Here is a 15,999-nt window from a genome sequence, read left to right on the forward strand (position 1 = left end):
AAAATTTTGTTTTAAATTGAGTAAGTTTTTCTAAACTTTTTATTCGTCTAAAATAAATTTCACTTGATTAAATTAATTCTGTTCGAAAATTCTATTAAGAATAGAATAGAATTTTATTCATTAATGTTACAAATTATTGTTTCACATCCTCTTCCAGCCTTTGGTTTCTTATTCACACTTACATAAACATATAATATAAAATATTAATATAGTATATAAATATATATATATATGTCAATACACAAAAAGAAATTATAAATTACATTTACATTAATACTCTCTTACGTAAAATTGTTTCTAGTTCATTTAGATTCTTACACAGGTTTTTATCACAATTGCCTTTCAATCCCTCAATTAGTCTACTCCTCCAAAGTTCCTTTGCACTTTTGCCTCTCCAATCTTGCCACCATGTTTTGGAGTCTGCTTTTAGCTCTTGGAGAACGGTATCACATTGGACTACGTGTTCCAAAACTTCTTTTTCCGACCTGCACCCTCTGCAGGATCTATCTGAAAAGCCCTTTTTCTCTTCTTTTATTGCATTTCCACATCTCCATCTAGCCCAGCCCTCTTTTTGACTTTTTGACATATCTTTCCTCCCCCAATATACCTCCATGTTTATTCCTTCTTTAATTGATTTGTAATATTCACAAAAGGACGATTTATCCACCTTTGACCAGTCCGTTTGTACGTCTTGTTCCAATTTAACTTTAATTAGCTGCCTAACTCTTGCCTCGACTTCCTCCACTGGTTTCCTATCCCACAGTTGATTAATAATCTGACCGTCTCCTAGACTCTTCAAGCACCGTTCCAAATCTTTCCCCCACTTGGATGGATTGTTGTTCTTAATTGCCCTAATTTCTTCCATCAGACACTTCCTTACCCACCTGTTTTCTTCCATTTTGTATATTTTTATCATGAAGTTGATCGATCTTTTAAATGCTTCGATCTCAATGCTCCTTCTTCCTGCCTCGAGCTTCCAGATATAGTCTGGCGTGTTCTTTGCTAAACCCATACTCATTTTAGTATATTTTCCCTGCAACCTCTCCAATTCCTCTCGTCTGCTCCAACCCCACAGTTCTACACCGTACATAGCTCCTGCTTTCACTGTTGAATCCATAAAGTAGAGTTTCCTTCTTAAGTCAGTGATTCCCGCCCTCATAGTCTCCCCCCAGACTTTATTTATCAGCAGTTGCGTCTTTCCTATTGCCTTATTTATATGTGCTTTGTAACTATTCTTGGTAGTGAACCAAAAACCCAGATATTTAAACTTTTGTACAATTTCCAATTGCACTTCTTTATACTTCCACTCTTTTTTACTTCTCCTGCCTCCATTACTAAAGACCAAAATCTTCGTTTTGTCCGTGTTCACTTCCAGCTGGTTTTCATCCGACCACCTTTCTAAAGTCTTCAGCATCCTTTCCAGTTCCTGGCCGTCTTCCGCTAACAGCACCACGTCATCAGCGTATATGAGTACAAATATTTTCACTCCATGATTTGAGCCTGATCCTACCGCCGTTCCTCCTTCCTTCTTTTCAGTCAGCGTTTCCTCCAGATCGTTTATAAAGATGTTGAAAAGTATTGGACTTAGTGGACAGCCCTGGCGTACCCCGTTATTTGTTTCAAACTTTCCTGTCACCTCCCCATCTATTAGAATTCCGTTCCAAGTTGTTCTATAAATCTCTTTCGTTACTTCTAAGAATTTTCCTTTAATTCCCATATCTTCCATCTTTTTCCACAATTTCTTTCTATTAACTCTGTCAAAAGCTTTTTTGAAATCAACAAAACATGTGTATAGTTTGCCGCCCTTTCGCCTTAGTCTATTGCCTATCAATGTGTTTAAAACAAAAATATGTTCTGCCGCTCCTCTTTTGCTTCTGAAGCCCCCTTGCGCCTCCGTCAGTTTATTTTGTTCTTCTAGCCACGCTCCTAACCTACTAGCCATTATTGTAGCCAGGATCTTATATCCAATATCAAGTAGAGAGATCCCTCTATAATTGCCTACTTGATTCTCGTCCCCACTCTTGTAAATAGGGAAGATAATTGCCATTCTCCAATCCTGCACAATTTCTCCTTTTTCCCAGATTTCTTTAATTAAGTTATACAGCTCTTCTTTACCGTTATCAGACAGGTTTGTCAAAAATTCCGTTGTAATGCCGTCCTCTCCTGCTGCTTTTCCTGCCTTCAATTTTCCCATAGCCTTCTGCACTTCTTCAAATTCCAGAGGTTTATTTAAAGCTTCTGATTCTTCTGCCATCCCGTCCTCTCTTGGTTCTTCTCTTTTTCCCTCTCTTTCCATTTCTTCAATCCCCTCAGGTTGCTCATTCAACAAGTTCTCAAAGTGTGCCTGCCATTCTCTTCCACTAATATTATTTTCTATACATTTCCGTTTCTTTCTGAACCAACTCATCGCTCTCCACCATTCCGACAAATTTTTGCTTTCTTGCACCTGTTTCTGTTTGTCATCTATCCACTTTTTTATTAGTTCCTTTCGTAGTTTTGCAGTTTCTTTCCTGCATGTCAAATATTCCATTTTGCTGCTCCAATCCCTTTTCTTTCTAAAAACGTGTAATTTTTTAAAAAGTTTCTTCCTCATTGTTCGATATTGACCATTGTCCCATCCATCTTCAAACGTTCTAGCGTAGTTTCCTTTTGACGTCATATTTACTTTTTCTGCCGTTTCATTAATTATCTGTTTAATTTTCTGCCACTTCGTTTCTATGCTAATAGAGTCCTCTATTCCTTCCATAGCTGCTACTGTTTCTTCTTTAATTTTCTCCCATATTTTGTCACTCACTTCTTTGTATTCCTCTCTTCTAGCCGCTTTCCATCGGAGTTTATATTTAGTTCTCTTCCTCAGATTCTCTGTGTTCTCTTCTCTCCTTGGGTCTCCCCAGTCTAATCTGTAAAATACCATTAGATGATCGGAGCCTTCCTGTGGAGATATCTTTAGTCCCTTGAACCATTCTGGTATGTTTTCTTCTTCCATTTTAATCAGTACTAAGTCAAGTACACTTCCCAGTCCCATACCATGTCCTACACATGTTATTTTTCCTTCCTCGTCTCCTTCAGCTCTGCCATTCATGATCATCATCGTTCTCCTTTCACACCAATCTATAAGTTTTTTGCCTTCTTGTCTAATTTCCTTATCTTCAGACTTCCTAAGTGGCCATTCGTTTACCTCGTCCATCCCACAATTTGCTACGCCTTGCTCTTCACCTATTCTGGCGTTTAGATCTCCTGCTACAATTATTTTTGCTTCTGTGCCTTCTAGATCATCAAGCTTTTCGTCTAAAACTTTCAAGAATTTCTTAATGTTTGAGGCTTTGTTATTGTATCCTGTGATTATTATATAATTAATCTTATTGTCCTTTTTAATGACTATTTGCAAACCGAATTCCCATTCTGTTACTGACCACTCCATCTTCAGTTTCTTTTTTATTCCTATTAATTGCCCACCTCCTGCTCTTCCTCGTCCTGATTTCTCTCGGGTTGCTGCTTTTCCTTGCCACCAATAATTTTTGTTCAAACTCTTTAAAACCTTTTCCATTTTATCTTTTTCTACAAAGGATTCTTGAATAACTATCACATCTCCTCCTTCTAAAGCTTTCCAATTTTTCCTTAAATTACTTAATCCTTGAGAATTGAATTGAATTATCGTCAGCTCCCTAGCTTTCTGCTCTTTTTCTTTAGTCTCGAAATCTCCGCATGTTCCGCCTGTCATCTTTTTCCTGGCATAATCTTAATTCCCCTTCCAATTCATCCCACTTTAGCCAAGTGCCTTCTATTTGTATCATTTGATACACGACTTTTGATTCTTTCCCTCTTTGTCTCCATCTATCAGCCTCCTCTTCCAGGAAATCTTGGATATCTTTCTGTCGATCTGTTAGATCATCCATGATCCAAACACCCCATCCTAATCGATTCAATTTCCTTTTTTCTCTCATAATCTCCCTTTTCTTTGTCCATTCTTCTAAAGTAATTCTCCAACCATTTTTAATTCTTTCCATAGCGTTTACTCTTACCTCTATTTTCAACACATTCAAGATCCAACGCTCGAATTCCTCTTTCCGTTCCCTTGTTGTCAATGTTAGACCTATCACTATAATGTTTTTCTTCCTCGCCCACCTTTCCTTCTTCTCTACTTCCCAGTTTTCCTCGCCTAGCTGTATAGGTTGATTATTATTTGTCGGAGTTGGATTTGCACTTTCAAATTCTGCCCATTGATTACTCAAGTCATTTTCTCTTCCTGTTTCCTCGTGTCGTGTCTGTGAACGTTGTTGCCCTGTTGTATTCGACATATTTGATCTATCATGTTCGAGAAAGTTATCTTTCTGTAGAGTTTGCCTATTGTTTATATTTTTGTATTCTCTCTCCTTTCTCATAATTTCCTTTACGCAGGTTAATTCTTCGTTTTGGTCTTCGATTAGTTTATATAATCTTTTAATCTCCTCCCGGTATTTTGTATTCTCTCTTTTTAATTCCTCGTGGAAATTTTGTTTTTTAATTTCTTCTTCTTTTCTCTCCTTCAAGTCCTTCCTTATCGTCTCAAATTCTGTTCGCATAAGACTTTCCAATTGTGCCAATCGCGACTCCCACTTTTCTTCTATTTTAGATTCCCAATCCCTTCTATCTTCCTCCGGACAATCTTTTTTTCCTTCCTCATTTGCCTTGTATTTTGTATCTGTTTGAGTAGTCTTGTTATGTATATTGTTTTTCTGTGGTGTTCTTATTAATTGTTTCGTCGTTACAAATACATTATCAGCTTTTTCGCTAAAAGTTTCCTGCCTTTGGTTAGAATTGACATCCTCAGTTTGCAAGCCATTCCCGGTCACAACCTTGGGATTGTCTTCTCCTTTTTGTTTTTCGTTTTCATTTACCTGTTTATCTTTGCCTTCTTCGATTTCATTGTCACCTCCGGCCTTTGTACTACTAAATCCTTTCCAATAATTCTCTAGATTCTTCATTCCTGTTTCTTCTTTTCCGTTTTCTCCTTTTCTCGGTCTGCCTCTTCTCCTTTTTTTGCCTATTTCGCCTGTTCCTTCTTTATCCTCTGCGACAGTTTCCTCAAAAGATATTAAATCTCGTAAGTCACTCGTGAGTTCTTTCGATGGACTCTGGATGGCGCTCGCGTCGCTCGGTTTCTCTCCGGAAGTCCCAGAAACCGACTGAAGCGCCTCCAAATCACTTATCATCAAATCGTTCATAACCTCACTTTCTAAGTTTCTACACAAAACACTTCGTCCTACACAACACCCCGCACAACACTTATTACGGCTATCCAGTCCACAACCCTTTATTTAATCGTTCACAACACTTTTATGTATCGTAACAACCAGAAAGCCCTTTTTTTACGGATATAGCGAGAGCGTTTCTCGAGACGCGTGCACATGCCACTTTACTCAAACCGGAAGTCCCCTTGATTAAATTAAATTTAATATAAATTAAAATGAAATTCAATTAAAGAAAGATTTAAATTTACGAAAATTTACCTAAAAGAATCAAAACTTTATTTTCGACGAATGGAAATTTTTTTAAAAGCTCAAATAAATAATTTAGTAGGTTGTTTATTTACTTAACCTAATAAATATTTTATTTGATAGATATAAATTAAAAACTAAATTTATTCTGGTTAAATAAAATTTAATAAAAATTCGAATTAAATTGAATAAAGTTTAATAAAATTTAAGAAAAATGAAATTTAAATAAAACAGAAATTTTATTAGAACCGAATAAAATTTTTATTTGAAACAAATAAATAATTTATAGGTTCTAAGGCAAGTATATACTTTTATTTAACTCAAACACATTATATTTGGAGGAAATAAAATTTTTCCTTGATAGAGGAATATTTCTCATTGTCAAGCAAGTATTAAAATTTATCACTTAATCCAATTTTTTTTTAAATTAAGAGAAAACTGTTCTGCGCAAAAAAAAAAAAATTCTAAATCAAAATACTTTTGCAGAATTGTATAATTTAAATATTTGTATAATTTATGTAAATTATTCTTTTATATTCGAGATTAATCGTTAAAGTTTATTTTTCTATATAAATTAGAGAATATTTTGCTAATTCGAAAGAAGATTAAATAGGGAAGTAGATTACTTTACGAAATTGCAAAAAGATTTTATTGACAAAAATTGATATTACAAAAATATATATATTACTCACTAAGTAATATATATACGCAGTATAATAAATATTGATATTTAAAATAACTTCTTTAGAAGTTTTTTTAATAATCTTAAAAAAAATTTGAAGAATTTTACGATAGAAAATTATGTTTTACTGTTCTCTGCTTTTAAATTAACTCAATTTTAATCTTTACTGAATTACACTTGTGCGAATTGCCATTGACACTTAACGTATTTTTTAAAAAAATTTACTAAATATTCGAAATATTTAATAACAGTTAAATTTTAACTGTTATTCAGATTTGTTTTTTTGAAAATAAAAATCGGTTCTCATAAATTTTATTTGCATAAATTCTGTATTTGGAAAGCAAATATTAGGTATATACAAACTTTATACATTTAGTTTTATAATTTGTATGATTATTAATAATTATTAATTAATATTAATGATTAATTAATATAAATGATTAATTAACATAATTTATTAATTGATATAAATTATTAATAATTAATTATTTATTAAATTTAATATTAATATATTGTTAAATAAAATTTTTCCGTTTTGAATTTCGCGCCAATACAATTCATTAATTCACCGCCTAGATGGCATGAAAGTTCTCTCACAAACGAAGTGAAGCAAATGCAAAGTACAATGGTGGGGATTCTAAATAAATAAAATAAATAATTTCTCTTAGAGGATAAATTTTTTATTTACTTTACTAATTAAAAAATTAAATATTAAATATTAGAGAAAATTAACAATTTAATATAAAATATAAAATTATTATTATTATTTACTTTTAAATTGGAGAGAATATTTTTTTCCCACTCCCATGCCATAAACGTAACAATTTGACCTCTCTTTACTATTAGAAAAAATTTCTTTCCACTTTGAGCAATAATAATATTTGTTTCCCATCGCGTCTAATAACAGAAAAAAATTCCTTCTTTTTCAAATTCGTCGATAATAAAAGATAGGGTTTTTTTTTTTTTTTGGTTTGAACACAAAATTGAGAACAATTTCTTTTTCTTTTCGAGTATATATTTGAAGAGGGTGTGAAATTGTTTCCGTGAATTTGTGAAGTGGTTTGCTTTTGTCCTTTCTCTCTCTTTCTCTCTCTCCTCGCTCTCTATCTGCAAAATAGAAAAATGAGAGGCAAAAGAAGAAAAAAAAAGAAATCTTATGAAATTACCTTTTTACTTAGTTCCTAAAACGATAATCGAGAAGTGCGATGGAAAAGTAGAGAAAAAAGTGGGCCATGTCGAAGGTTTTCGACGTAAAACGACGCGGTGGTTCGCCTTGAACAGGTAGAAGAGACTCTTCTCGACCATTGAATTTTTTTATTTTTCACAGACGGGTTCGCCTATAACCTAACGGCAAATTTCTGCCCTCCCCCCACCCAACCCTCTGTTATATTCGCTCTTTTATTCTAAAATCTCCCCTTCTCTGTCTAATACATTTCATCTCACGCACTTCCTTTGTTCCGCCGCTCTAGGTTGAAGGGTCGATTCTCACTGTTAAGGAATCAATTTTTAATATTTTTTTTTTTTTCATAATAAAATAATAAAATTTCTCGATATTTGCAAAAATTTTATTGATCTCCTTAGAAATTTTTTTTCTATTGTATTTTTATACACTTATTTTCTTATTATTTTTTTTTCTTTATTCAAATCATAGAAAATATATTTTTTCTGAATGGAAAATATTTGATGGTGAAAATAATTCGCCCTTTCAAATGTCTTATTTTCGATCAGATGGTAAATGTCAATTTTTTTTTCTTTGCTTCTATGACGAGAGGTCAAGATTTTTGACATTATGATCTCAATAGTATGAAGTGTATCAAGGTCTGTACTAGTTCTTTGTCTTTTTTTGATATGCAGTGTGTCGATGATATATAAAAATAATTTTTATAAAATGAAATGAATTTGAATTCGACACGAGTGAATATTTTTTTTGAAATTTAAATAAAAAGTGTTCGGGATGTTTTTTTTTCTTCATCATCTATTTTCTAAAGAAGCGTGCGCTCTTTTAGAAAACATGTATACATAAAGAAGAAAATAAAATTTCCTTTTCAGTTGATTTCTTTGAGAAATAAATCTTTGTGGTACGAAGGAGACCCTTAAAAAAGCCGAGAAACTGAAACCACAAAGATTTTTGTGTTTAAAAAGTGAACAATAATGTAATTTTGTAGCGAAATGTATATATTTTTTTTTTCTGAAAGAAACTCTTTGAAAGTTATCAATCTGTGAATTTTAAAAAATTACAAAATTTCACTGCCGTAGTTAATCAAATTTATGTTTTGGATGAAAATGTATACAAGTAGGTGGCTTTTTTCTGGAAATCCAAAAAAAATAAAAATTATTTTTTAAAATTATTCTGAAAATATTCACTTTTAGAAAAAAAATTTTATGGACATTAAATTTTCATTCTGTTTTTTATTCATTCAGGAAAAAAGTACAATAATTATTATTAACTGTTCAAAAATTCAATTATTTGCAAAAAATTTTTAAAAGTTTTAGCAAGAATTCAATTATTTTCGTAAATAAAAACATTCTTCTCAGGAATTCAATTATTTTTAAAAATTTTAATAAAATTATTGTCTAGAATTCAATTATTTTCTTAAAATGGAAAATTCTTCGCTAAATTTTAATTATTTAAAAAAATTTAAATAAAACTCTTGGCAAAAATTCAATTATTTTCTTAAAATATAAAATTCTTCGCAGAAATTCAATTATTTTCAAAAATTAAAATAAAGATCTTCGGAATAATTCAATTATTTTTGTGAATAATAAAATTTTCAAAAGAATTCTATTATTTTTCAAAATTCAAAAAGAATTCTTGAACAAAATTTAAGTATTTTTAAAAAGAAAGCGAGAAAGAAAATCTCATCGAGAAGTCTGTTATTTTCAAAAAAATTATCGCAAAAATTCAATTATTTAATAAATAAAATAATATTCCTCGCAGATTTTCAATTATTTTCAAAAATTTAGATAAAACTCGTCGTATGAATTCAATTTTATGTAAGAATTCAATTATTTTCTTAAAATGTAAAACTCTTCGCTAAAAATTAATTATTTTAAATAATTTTATTAAAACTCTTTACAAGAATTCAATTATTTTTTAAAAATATAAAATTCTTCGCAGAAATTCAATTATTTTCAAAAATTTAATTTGAATTCTTTGCAATAATCCAATTATTTTCATGAATAATAAAACTTTGGAAAACAATACACATATTTTCGAAAATTTAAATAAATTCAAGTATTTCCAAAAATAAAAAAAAATCTGCTCAAGAATTCAATTATTATCAAAAAATTTTTTAAAAAAACTTCGCAAAAATTCAATTATTTTTATAAACAACAAAATATTCTTTGCGGAAATTCTATTATTTTCAAAAATTTAAATGAAATTCTTTCAAAAAATTCAAATTTTTTCAAAAAAAAAAAAAAAAAAAAAATGCTCAAGAATTCAATTATGTTTGAAAAAATAAAAAAAAATCTTTGCAAAAATTCAATCATTTTCACAAATAAATAAATATTCTTCGCAGGAAATCAATTATTCTTTGAAAATGTAAAATTCTTTGTAGAAATTAATATTAATTATTTTCCAAATTTTAAATAAAATTCTTCAAAAACATTCAATTATTTTCGTAAACAATAAAATTCTTTATAACAATTTAATTATTTTCCAATATTTAAATAAAATTCTTCAAAAAAATTCAAGTATTTTCAAAAATAAATAAATTTGCTTATGACTTGAATTATTTTCATAAATATAAAAATATTTTTCGCAAGAATTCAATTATTTTCAAAAATTGAAGTAAAATTTTGTTAAAAAAATGAAGTTTTAAAAAATTTTATTTAATATTCTGAAATTTTATTAAAAATAATTGAATTTTTGTAAGAATTTTGCTTGTATTATAGTTAAATTCGACTAATTGTTTTAAGTGTATCGTTTATGTAATTTAATTTCTAGTTTCACTTTCAAAAATTTTTATTTTTACTTTTATTGTCACTCTTTCACTTTGGTAGATTTTTTTTCACTTTCACTTTGAAAGATTTTTGATTTTCACTATTATAAAATTTTTATTTTTACTTTCATTTTCATTTTGATAAATTTCTATTTTTATTTTCATTTTTACTTTGATAAATTTTTATTTTTACTTTCTGTCTATAAATTAAAGTGAAAAAAATAATCCAGCTGAAAATGAAAATTACAGTGAAAGTAAAAAGAAAAATCTATCAAAGTGACAGTGAAAATAAAAGTGAAATACTATAAAAATCTGTGAAAGTGAAAGTAAAAATGAAGTTATGATTATAAATATCTAGTAAATTGAAAGTCAAAATTAAAGTGAAAGTAAAAATGAAATTACAAAAATGACCCTCAGTTAAAAAAATTTACTGAAATATATAATTTACTTTTAAGTATGGTTGTCAGTTATTTTTAACTAAATGATCAGTAGAAATATTCCTATTTGAATCAGTGACTGAGTATACTTTTTACTTTACAAATCAGGTTGTTTTTAACTGGTTAAAATTTATAGTGTAGAGATCAGGGAAAAAGTCAAAATTCTCCCTAAAATTGAGGGAAAAACAAATTCAAATTTTTTTATCAACTCTGTTTAGAAACAATTACTTCTGATTGAAATAAAAATTTTCGATTCAAATAATTTTTTTTTCTTGGTAATAGACAAGTAATTTATTTGAGTCAAATTTTTTTTTTCACTGCACATACATACAGACACTCCCTCTCTCGATGTCTGTTGGACAGGCCAACAGGTGCCCACCACGTGCCTTGATCCCTTATACCCTTTGACTTAATAAGATTGCAGTCTACTCTCTCTCTTTGCAAAGTGTGAATTCCTTGTAACTGTATCCATCTCACAGTTGAGCAGGGGTCTCTCTCTCTCTCTCTCTCTCTCTCTCTCTCTCTCTCTCTCTCTCTCTCTCTCTCTCTCTCTCTCTCTCTCTCTCTCTCTCTCTCTCTCTCTCTCTCTCTCTCTCTCTCTCTCTCTCTCTCTCTCTCTCTCTCTCTCTCTCTCTCTCTCTCTCTCTCTCTCTCTCTCTCTCAATGCAGATTGCAGATATTACAAGAGATATAGAGTTAAAGCAAACATACGAGATAAAATTAAAAAAAAAGGAGGAAAAAAAATACGAGAGGTCTCTTCTATATCTCTGACGTCGAGATTTCTAAAGCAATCCTGCGCGATATTTTTATTTCTTATTCAGGAGAGATATCTTCCTTTTCAAGAAGAGCAATTTTACACACACTGAAAATAATCTGAAATCTGACTCCAATTTACAGTTGAATTATGGTATACATATTTTTTAATTGGATTATTTAATTGAAATTAATTTATTTGAATATTCCACGTTATGTTCATTGGCAGAATAAAATAATCATTATCTTAAAGATATTTTCTCTTTTGATACCGCGCGCGCGCATTTTATCTTATATATATATATTCTTTCGAAATAATAGCGAAGAAGAATTCCTCTTTGAATTTTTCAATTGATATTCCGATTATTAAATAGTATTTCGATTCGCCGCCGGGTGAGAGATCTTAATCTTGAGTTTTATTAAATTGTAAGCGAATTTTTAAAAATTGAAAATTTTTTTTTTCTCTAAGGATATAAAACTGAGACAAAAAAACGCTTCAAAATTTTTCCAATGCAACGTTTTGATTCCTTTTTCGTCTCAATTTTTGTCTCCATATCAAAAACTGTAATTTTTTGAATCAAAAATTTTATTTTGATTTTTGTTGCATAAATCTTATTTTTGGGTTAAATAAATTTTTTTAAACTAAATAATTTTTTTTTAATTACATTTTCGAAATATAGAATTATAACAAAAAATTGTTTAAATAATAATAATTCTCGAAGAACTTTCGGAAAATTATTAAAAATAATTGATTTAGAAATAAAGTTTACTTAAATATTATGTAGAAAATAATTGGATTTTGGAAGGATTAGAGTTATAATTTTTTAAATTTATTAAATTTCAGAAGGTTTGGAATTGGAATTTAAAAAAAATTTTTCAGGTAGAAAAACAGAAGATTATTCTATAATTACTTTATTTATGTATTTAAATATTTATTTAATAAATTTATTCAATTTTTAAATAATTGAATTTAGAAATCAATGAAACGCCAGGGAGATAAAAAATAAAATTTTTGTGACAACACTAAATAAAGTTTGTTTAAACTGAATAAATATTTATTTGATTTAACTAAACTCTTGATTTGAATAAATTTTGCATTCAAAGAAAGAATTCAGTCAACTGAGGCAAAATTTTTTGTTGAACCAATCAAATGTTTGGTTTAGACAATATATTTATTTGGTTGATTTTACCAAAAATTAATTATTACAAATATATTTCTTTCTGAGTGTATTTGAAATTTTTTTCCCATTTTTCATAGTTTTGATTTTTCATGAAAAGTATAAAATATTCGTTGAATAGAAATATTAAATTCGAGAGTATATACTAAAGTTTCGTCAGGCGTTTTATTTAAAATTTTTTTGTTTAAGAAAAGAAGTTCAAGGAACTTTAATAAAATAATATATTGAATTCATTATTTAAAGTTTGAATTTCAAAGTGAAAATATACATTATATATTGAATGATATTTATATATATCCAGACGCAAATTTTTTTCTTCAAGTCTGCAAATAATTTTAGATTGCTTTATGTGAATAGATTAATTATATACAATATTCGAGTGCGTTGACAATTGACAAATTATTGTTTTCATTAAAATTGGCACGTGTGCAAGTGTTTTATACATATAGGATTCAATCAAATTTCGCTGAAAGAGAAGAAAAAATAAATTTGTATGAATTTATATATAAGATGGCAAATATCATATAAAATTTCCACAGGAATTTTGCTATCGTGACACATTTTTTTTGCTTGTGAAATTTTTGTGTAATGCCAACAATTAGTTATCATATGTATATATTTATATATATAAAGTGTCATTTGTCAAAAGTGCCGGATGAAAAATTACTTAATTAAAATTATACACTTTTTATATAACAAAATTGCATGAAATTTGAAAAATTTTCACTTTATTTTGAAATTAAAAATCGCGAGGAAAATTCATTTGAATATTCTCGAAAATTATTTGTAAAAATACAAATATTTCAAAGTTTAAAAAATTATTAACATTCAATTATTCAAAAAGTTAATTTTCAAAAATCAAAATCTTCGTTCTCATTTGAACAAAAAAAAAAAATAATTTGAGTTATTTGATTTCGAAAAATTTCATTTTTTTGTAAATATTCTTTTTAATTAAAAATATTAGAATTAAAAATATTTGCGTGCAGAAAAAATTTCCCATTCTTTCTATTGAAGTTTATTTAAATTCTTAAAATTTCGATTTCATTTCAAAATATTATTTTTTCAATTTTATTTTAATTAAAATTAAAATTAAGAATATTATTTAGAAGAAAAAAATTTTCGTTCATTTGAATGTTATTTGAATTTGTAAAATTTCAATTTTATTACAAAATATTACTTTTCCTTTCAAAAAATGTTTTTTTAATTTTATTAAAAGTAAAATATTTGAACAGAAAATTTATTAAATTATTAAAAATTTTTAATTATTAACATTCAATTATTTAAAAAGTTCATTTTCAAATATCAAAATCTTCGTTCATTTGAACAAAAAAAAAATAATTTGAATTATTTGATTTTGTAAAATTTCATTTTTTTTTTGAAATAATTTTTTTTAATTAAAAATATTAAAATTAAAAATATTTGAGCAGAAAGAATTTTCCCATTCCTTCTATATTGAATTTTATTTAAATTTGTAAAATTTCGATTTCATTTCAAAATATTATTTTTCAATTTTATTTTAATTAATATTAAAATTAAGAATATTATTTAGAAGAAAAAAATTTTCGTTAATTTGAATGTTATTTGAATTTGTAAAATTTCAATTTTATTACAAAATATTACTTTTCCTTTCAAAAAATGTTTTTTTAATTTTATTAAAAGTAAAATATTTGAACAGAAAATTTATTAAATTATTAAAAAGTTTTAATTATTAACATTCAATTATTTAAAAAGTTAATTTTCAAATATCAAAATCTTCGTTCATTTGAACAAAAAAAAAATAATTTGAATTTTTTGATTTTGTAAAATTTCATTTTTTTGGAAATATTATTTTTAATTAAAAATATTTGATCAGAAAGAATTTTTCATTCCTTCCATTGAAATTTATTTAAATTTGTAAAATTTCGATTTCATTTCAAAATATTATTTTTCATATTAAAATTAAAAAATTAAAATCATTAAATTAAAAATGTTTAAGCAGAAAAATTTTCCGTTCAGTTAAAGTTTATTAAATTTCGTAAAATATCAAATTTTATTACAAAATATTGTTTTTCATTAAAATTAAAAATATTCGAACATAAATTTAATTAAATTATAAAAAATGGCGAATTCGATAAATTCAATTATTTGAAAATTAATTTTTAAAAATCAAAATCTTCATTCACTTGAACGAAAAAATAATTTGAATTATTTGAATTCGTAAAATGTCGATTTCATTTCAAAATATTATTTTTCATATTAAAATTAAAAAACTGAAATTATTAAATTAAAAATGTTTGAGCAGAAAATTTTTTCGTTCAGTTAAACGTTATTAAAATTTCTAAAATATCAATTTTATTACAAAATGTTTTTTTTTTCATTAAAATTATAAAAACATTTGAGCATAAATTTAATTAAATTTTAAAAAAATGTTGAATTCGATAAATTCAATTATTTGATAATTAATTTTTAAAAATCAAAATCTTCATTCATTATTGAACGAAAAAGTGGTTTGAATTATTTCAATTCTAAAATTTTTGATTTTATTACAAAATATTATTTTTCATATTCAAAAGATTGATTTTATAACTAAGAAAATATTGAACTAACGTTATGTTAATTTTAGTATAGTAGTTTTTAAAAATTCTTGGGCAGAAAAAATTAGCTTTACCTTCATTTGAATTTTATTTAAACTAAATTAATCAAATTAAAAAATAAATTTTATTTATTTTTATTTTATTTAAATTTATTTCATTAAAATAAAAAATTAAAACCTTACGTAAAATTAAAATTATTATTATTATTATTAGAGCAAAAAATTTACTAAGAATAAGTTGAAATTTTTACTAAAGTAAATTAGCGGATTTTCCACTATAATTCAAATTTTTAAAAGACTAGTTAAAATCGGAAAAATTCGTCCATGAAAATAACTAACAATTAATAAAAATTCACCTAATTCAAATTTAGAGACCAAAATCACGCTTCGAAATACAATCAAGAAATAATAATCCGCTGTTAATTTCTCCTAAAAACCATGTGAATTTTATTTTCAAGAAACATTGTATCGAATATTATTTGAAAAGTTTCGAATAAAGAAAAAAAGAAAGTCCCATATAAATGTACGACATATCCCCTTGCGTTCCAATTTTTCATGGCGAATTATCGAATTTTAGAAGTGAGTTATTATATTAAAACTAAACGCGTAACGCAATAAAGTAAATCACCCTATATGACCGAAAATGCAATGGCTCGGTATACATTTTGACAAAGAAATTTTTTTTTTTTTGAGGACAAGAAGAAAATGTGCATTGCCTATACTACATACCTATATATATATGTATAATGTATTGCCATACAGCTATTCATTTTAGAACAGGCCCCCTCGTTTAAGAAAGGCGGCTGCACATCTCTACAATCATAAATTGCTTTAAAGAAGTAGGGAACGTTTTCTTGCATGAGTCTTGCGCTATATATACACAAATACAATACATAAAGTACATGTATATATATATAAGAGAAAATGGGACCCCAAAGTTATATACCTCAAAAGAA

The 15,999-nt window shown here is 27.2% G+C and overlaps 2 protein-coding genes across 2 annotated transcripts; both read right to left on the reverse strand.

Annotated features, from left to right (window-relative positions):
- Positions 1–265: 265 nt before the first annotated feature.
- On the reverse strand, positions 266–3,547 carry LOC122508520. The gene has a single exon (XM_043621933.1). The coding sequence runs from the start codon at positions 3,545–3,547 to the stop codon at positions 266–268; it is 3,282 nt and encodes a 1,093-aa protein (XP_043477868.1).
- A 139-nt stretch (positions 3,548–3,686) lies between these two features.
- Positions 3,687–5,204, reverse strand: LOC122508521 (trichohyalin-like). The gene has a single exon (XM_043621934.1). The coding sequence runs from the start codon at positions 5,202–5,204 to the stop codon at positions 3,687–3,689; it is 1,518 nt and encodes a 505-aa protein (XP_043477869.1).
- Positions 5,205–15,999: the final 10,795 nt, after the last annotated feature.

The sequence above is a fragment of the Leptopilina heterotoma genome, unplaced genomic scaffold (assembly GCF_015476425.1).
Source record: "Leptopilina heterotoma isolate Lh14 unplaced genomic scaffold, ASM1547642v1 Lhet_54, whole genome shotgun sequence".
Taxonomy (NCBI): domain Eukaryota; kingdom Metazoa; phylum Arthropoda; class Insecta; order Hymenoptera; family Figitidae; genus Leptopilina; species Leptopilina heterotoma.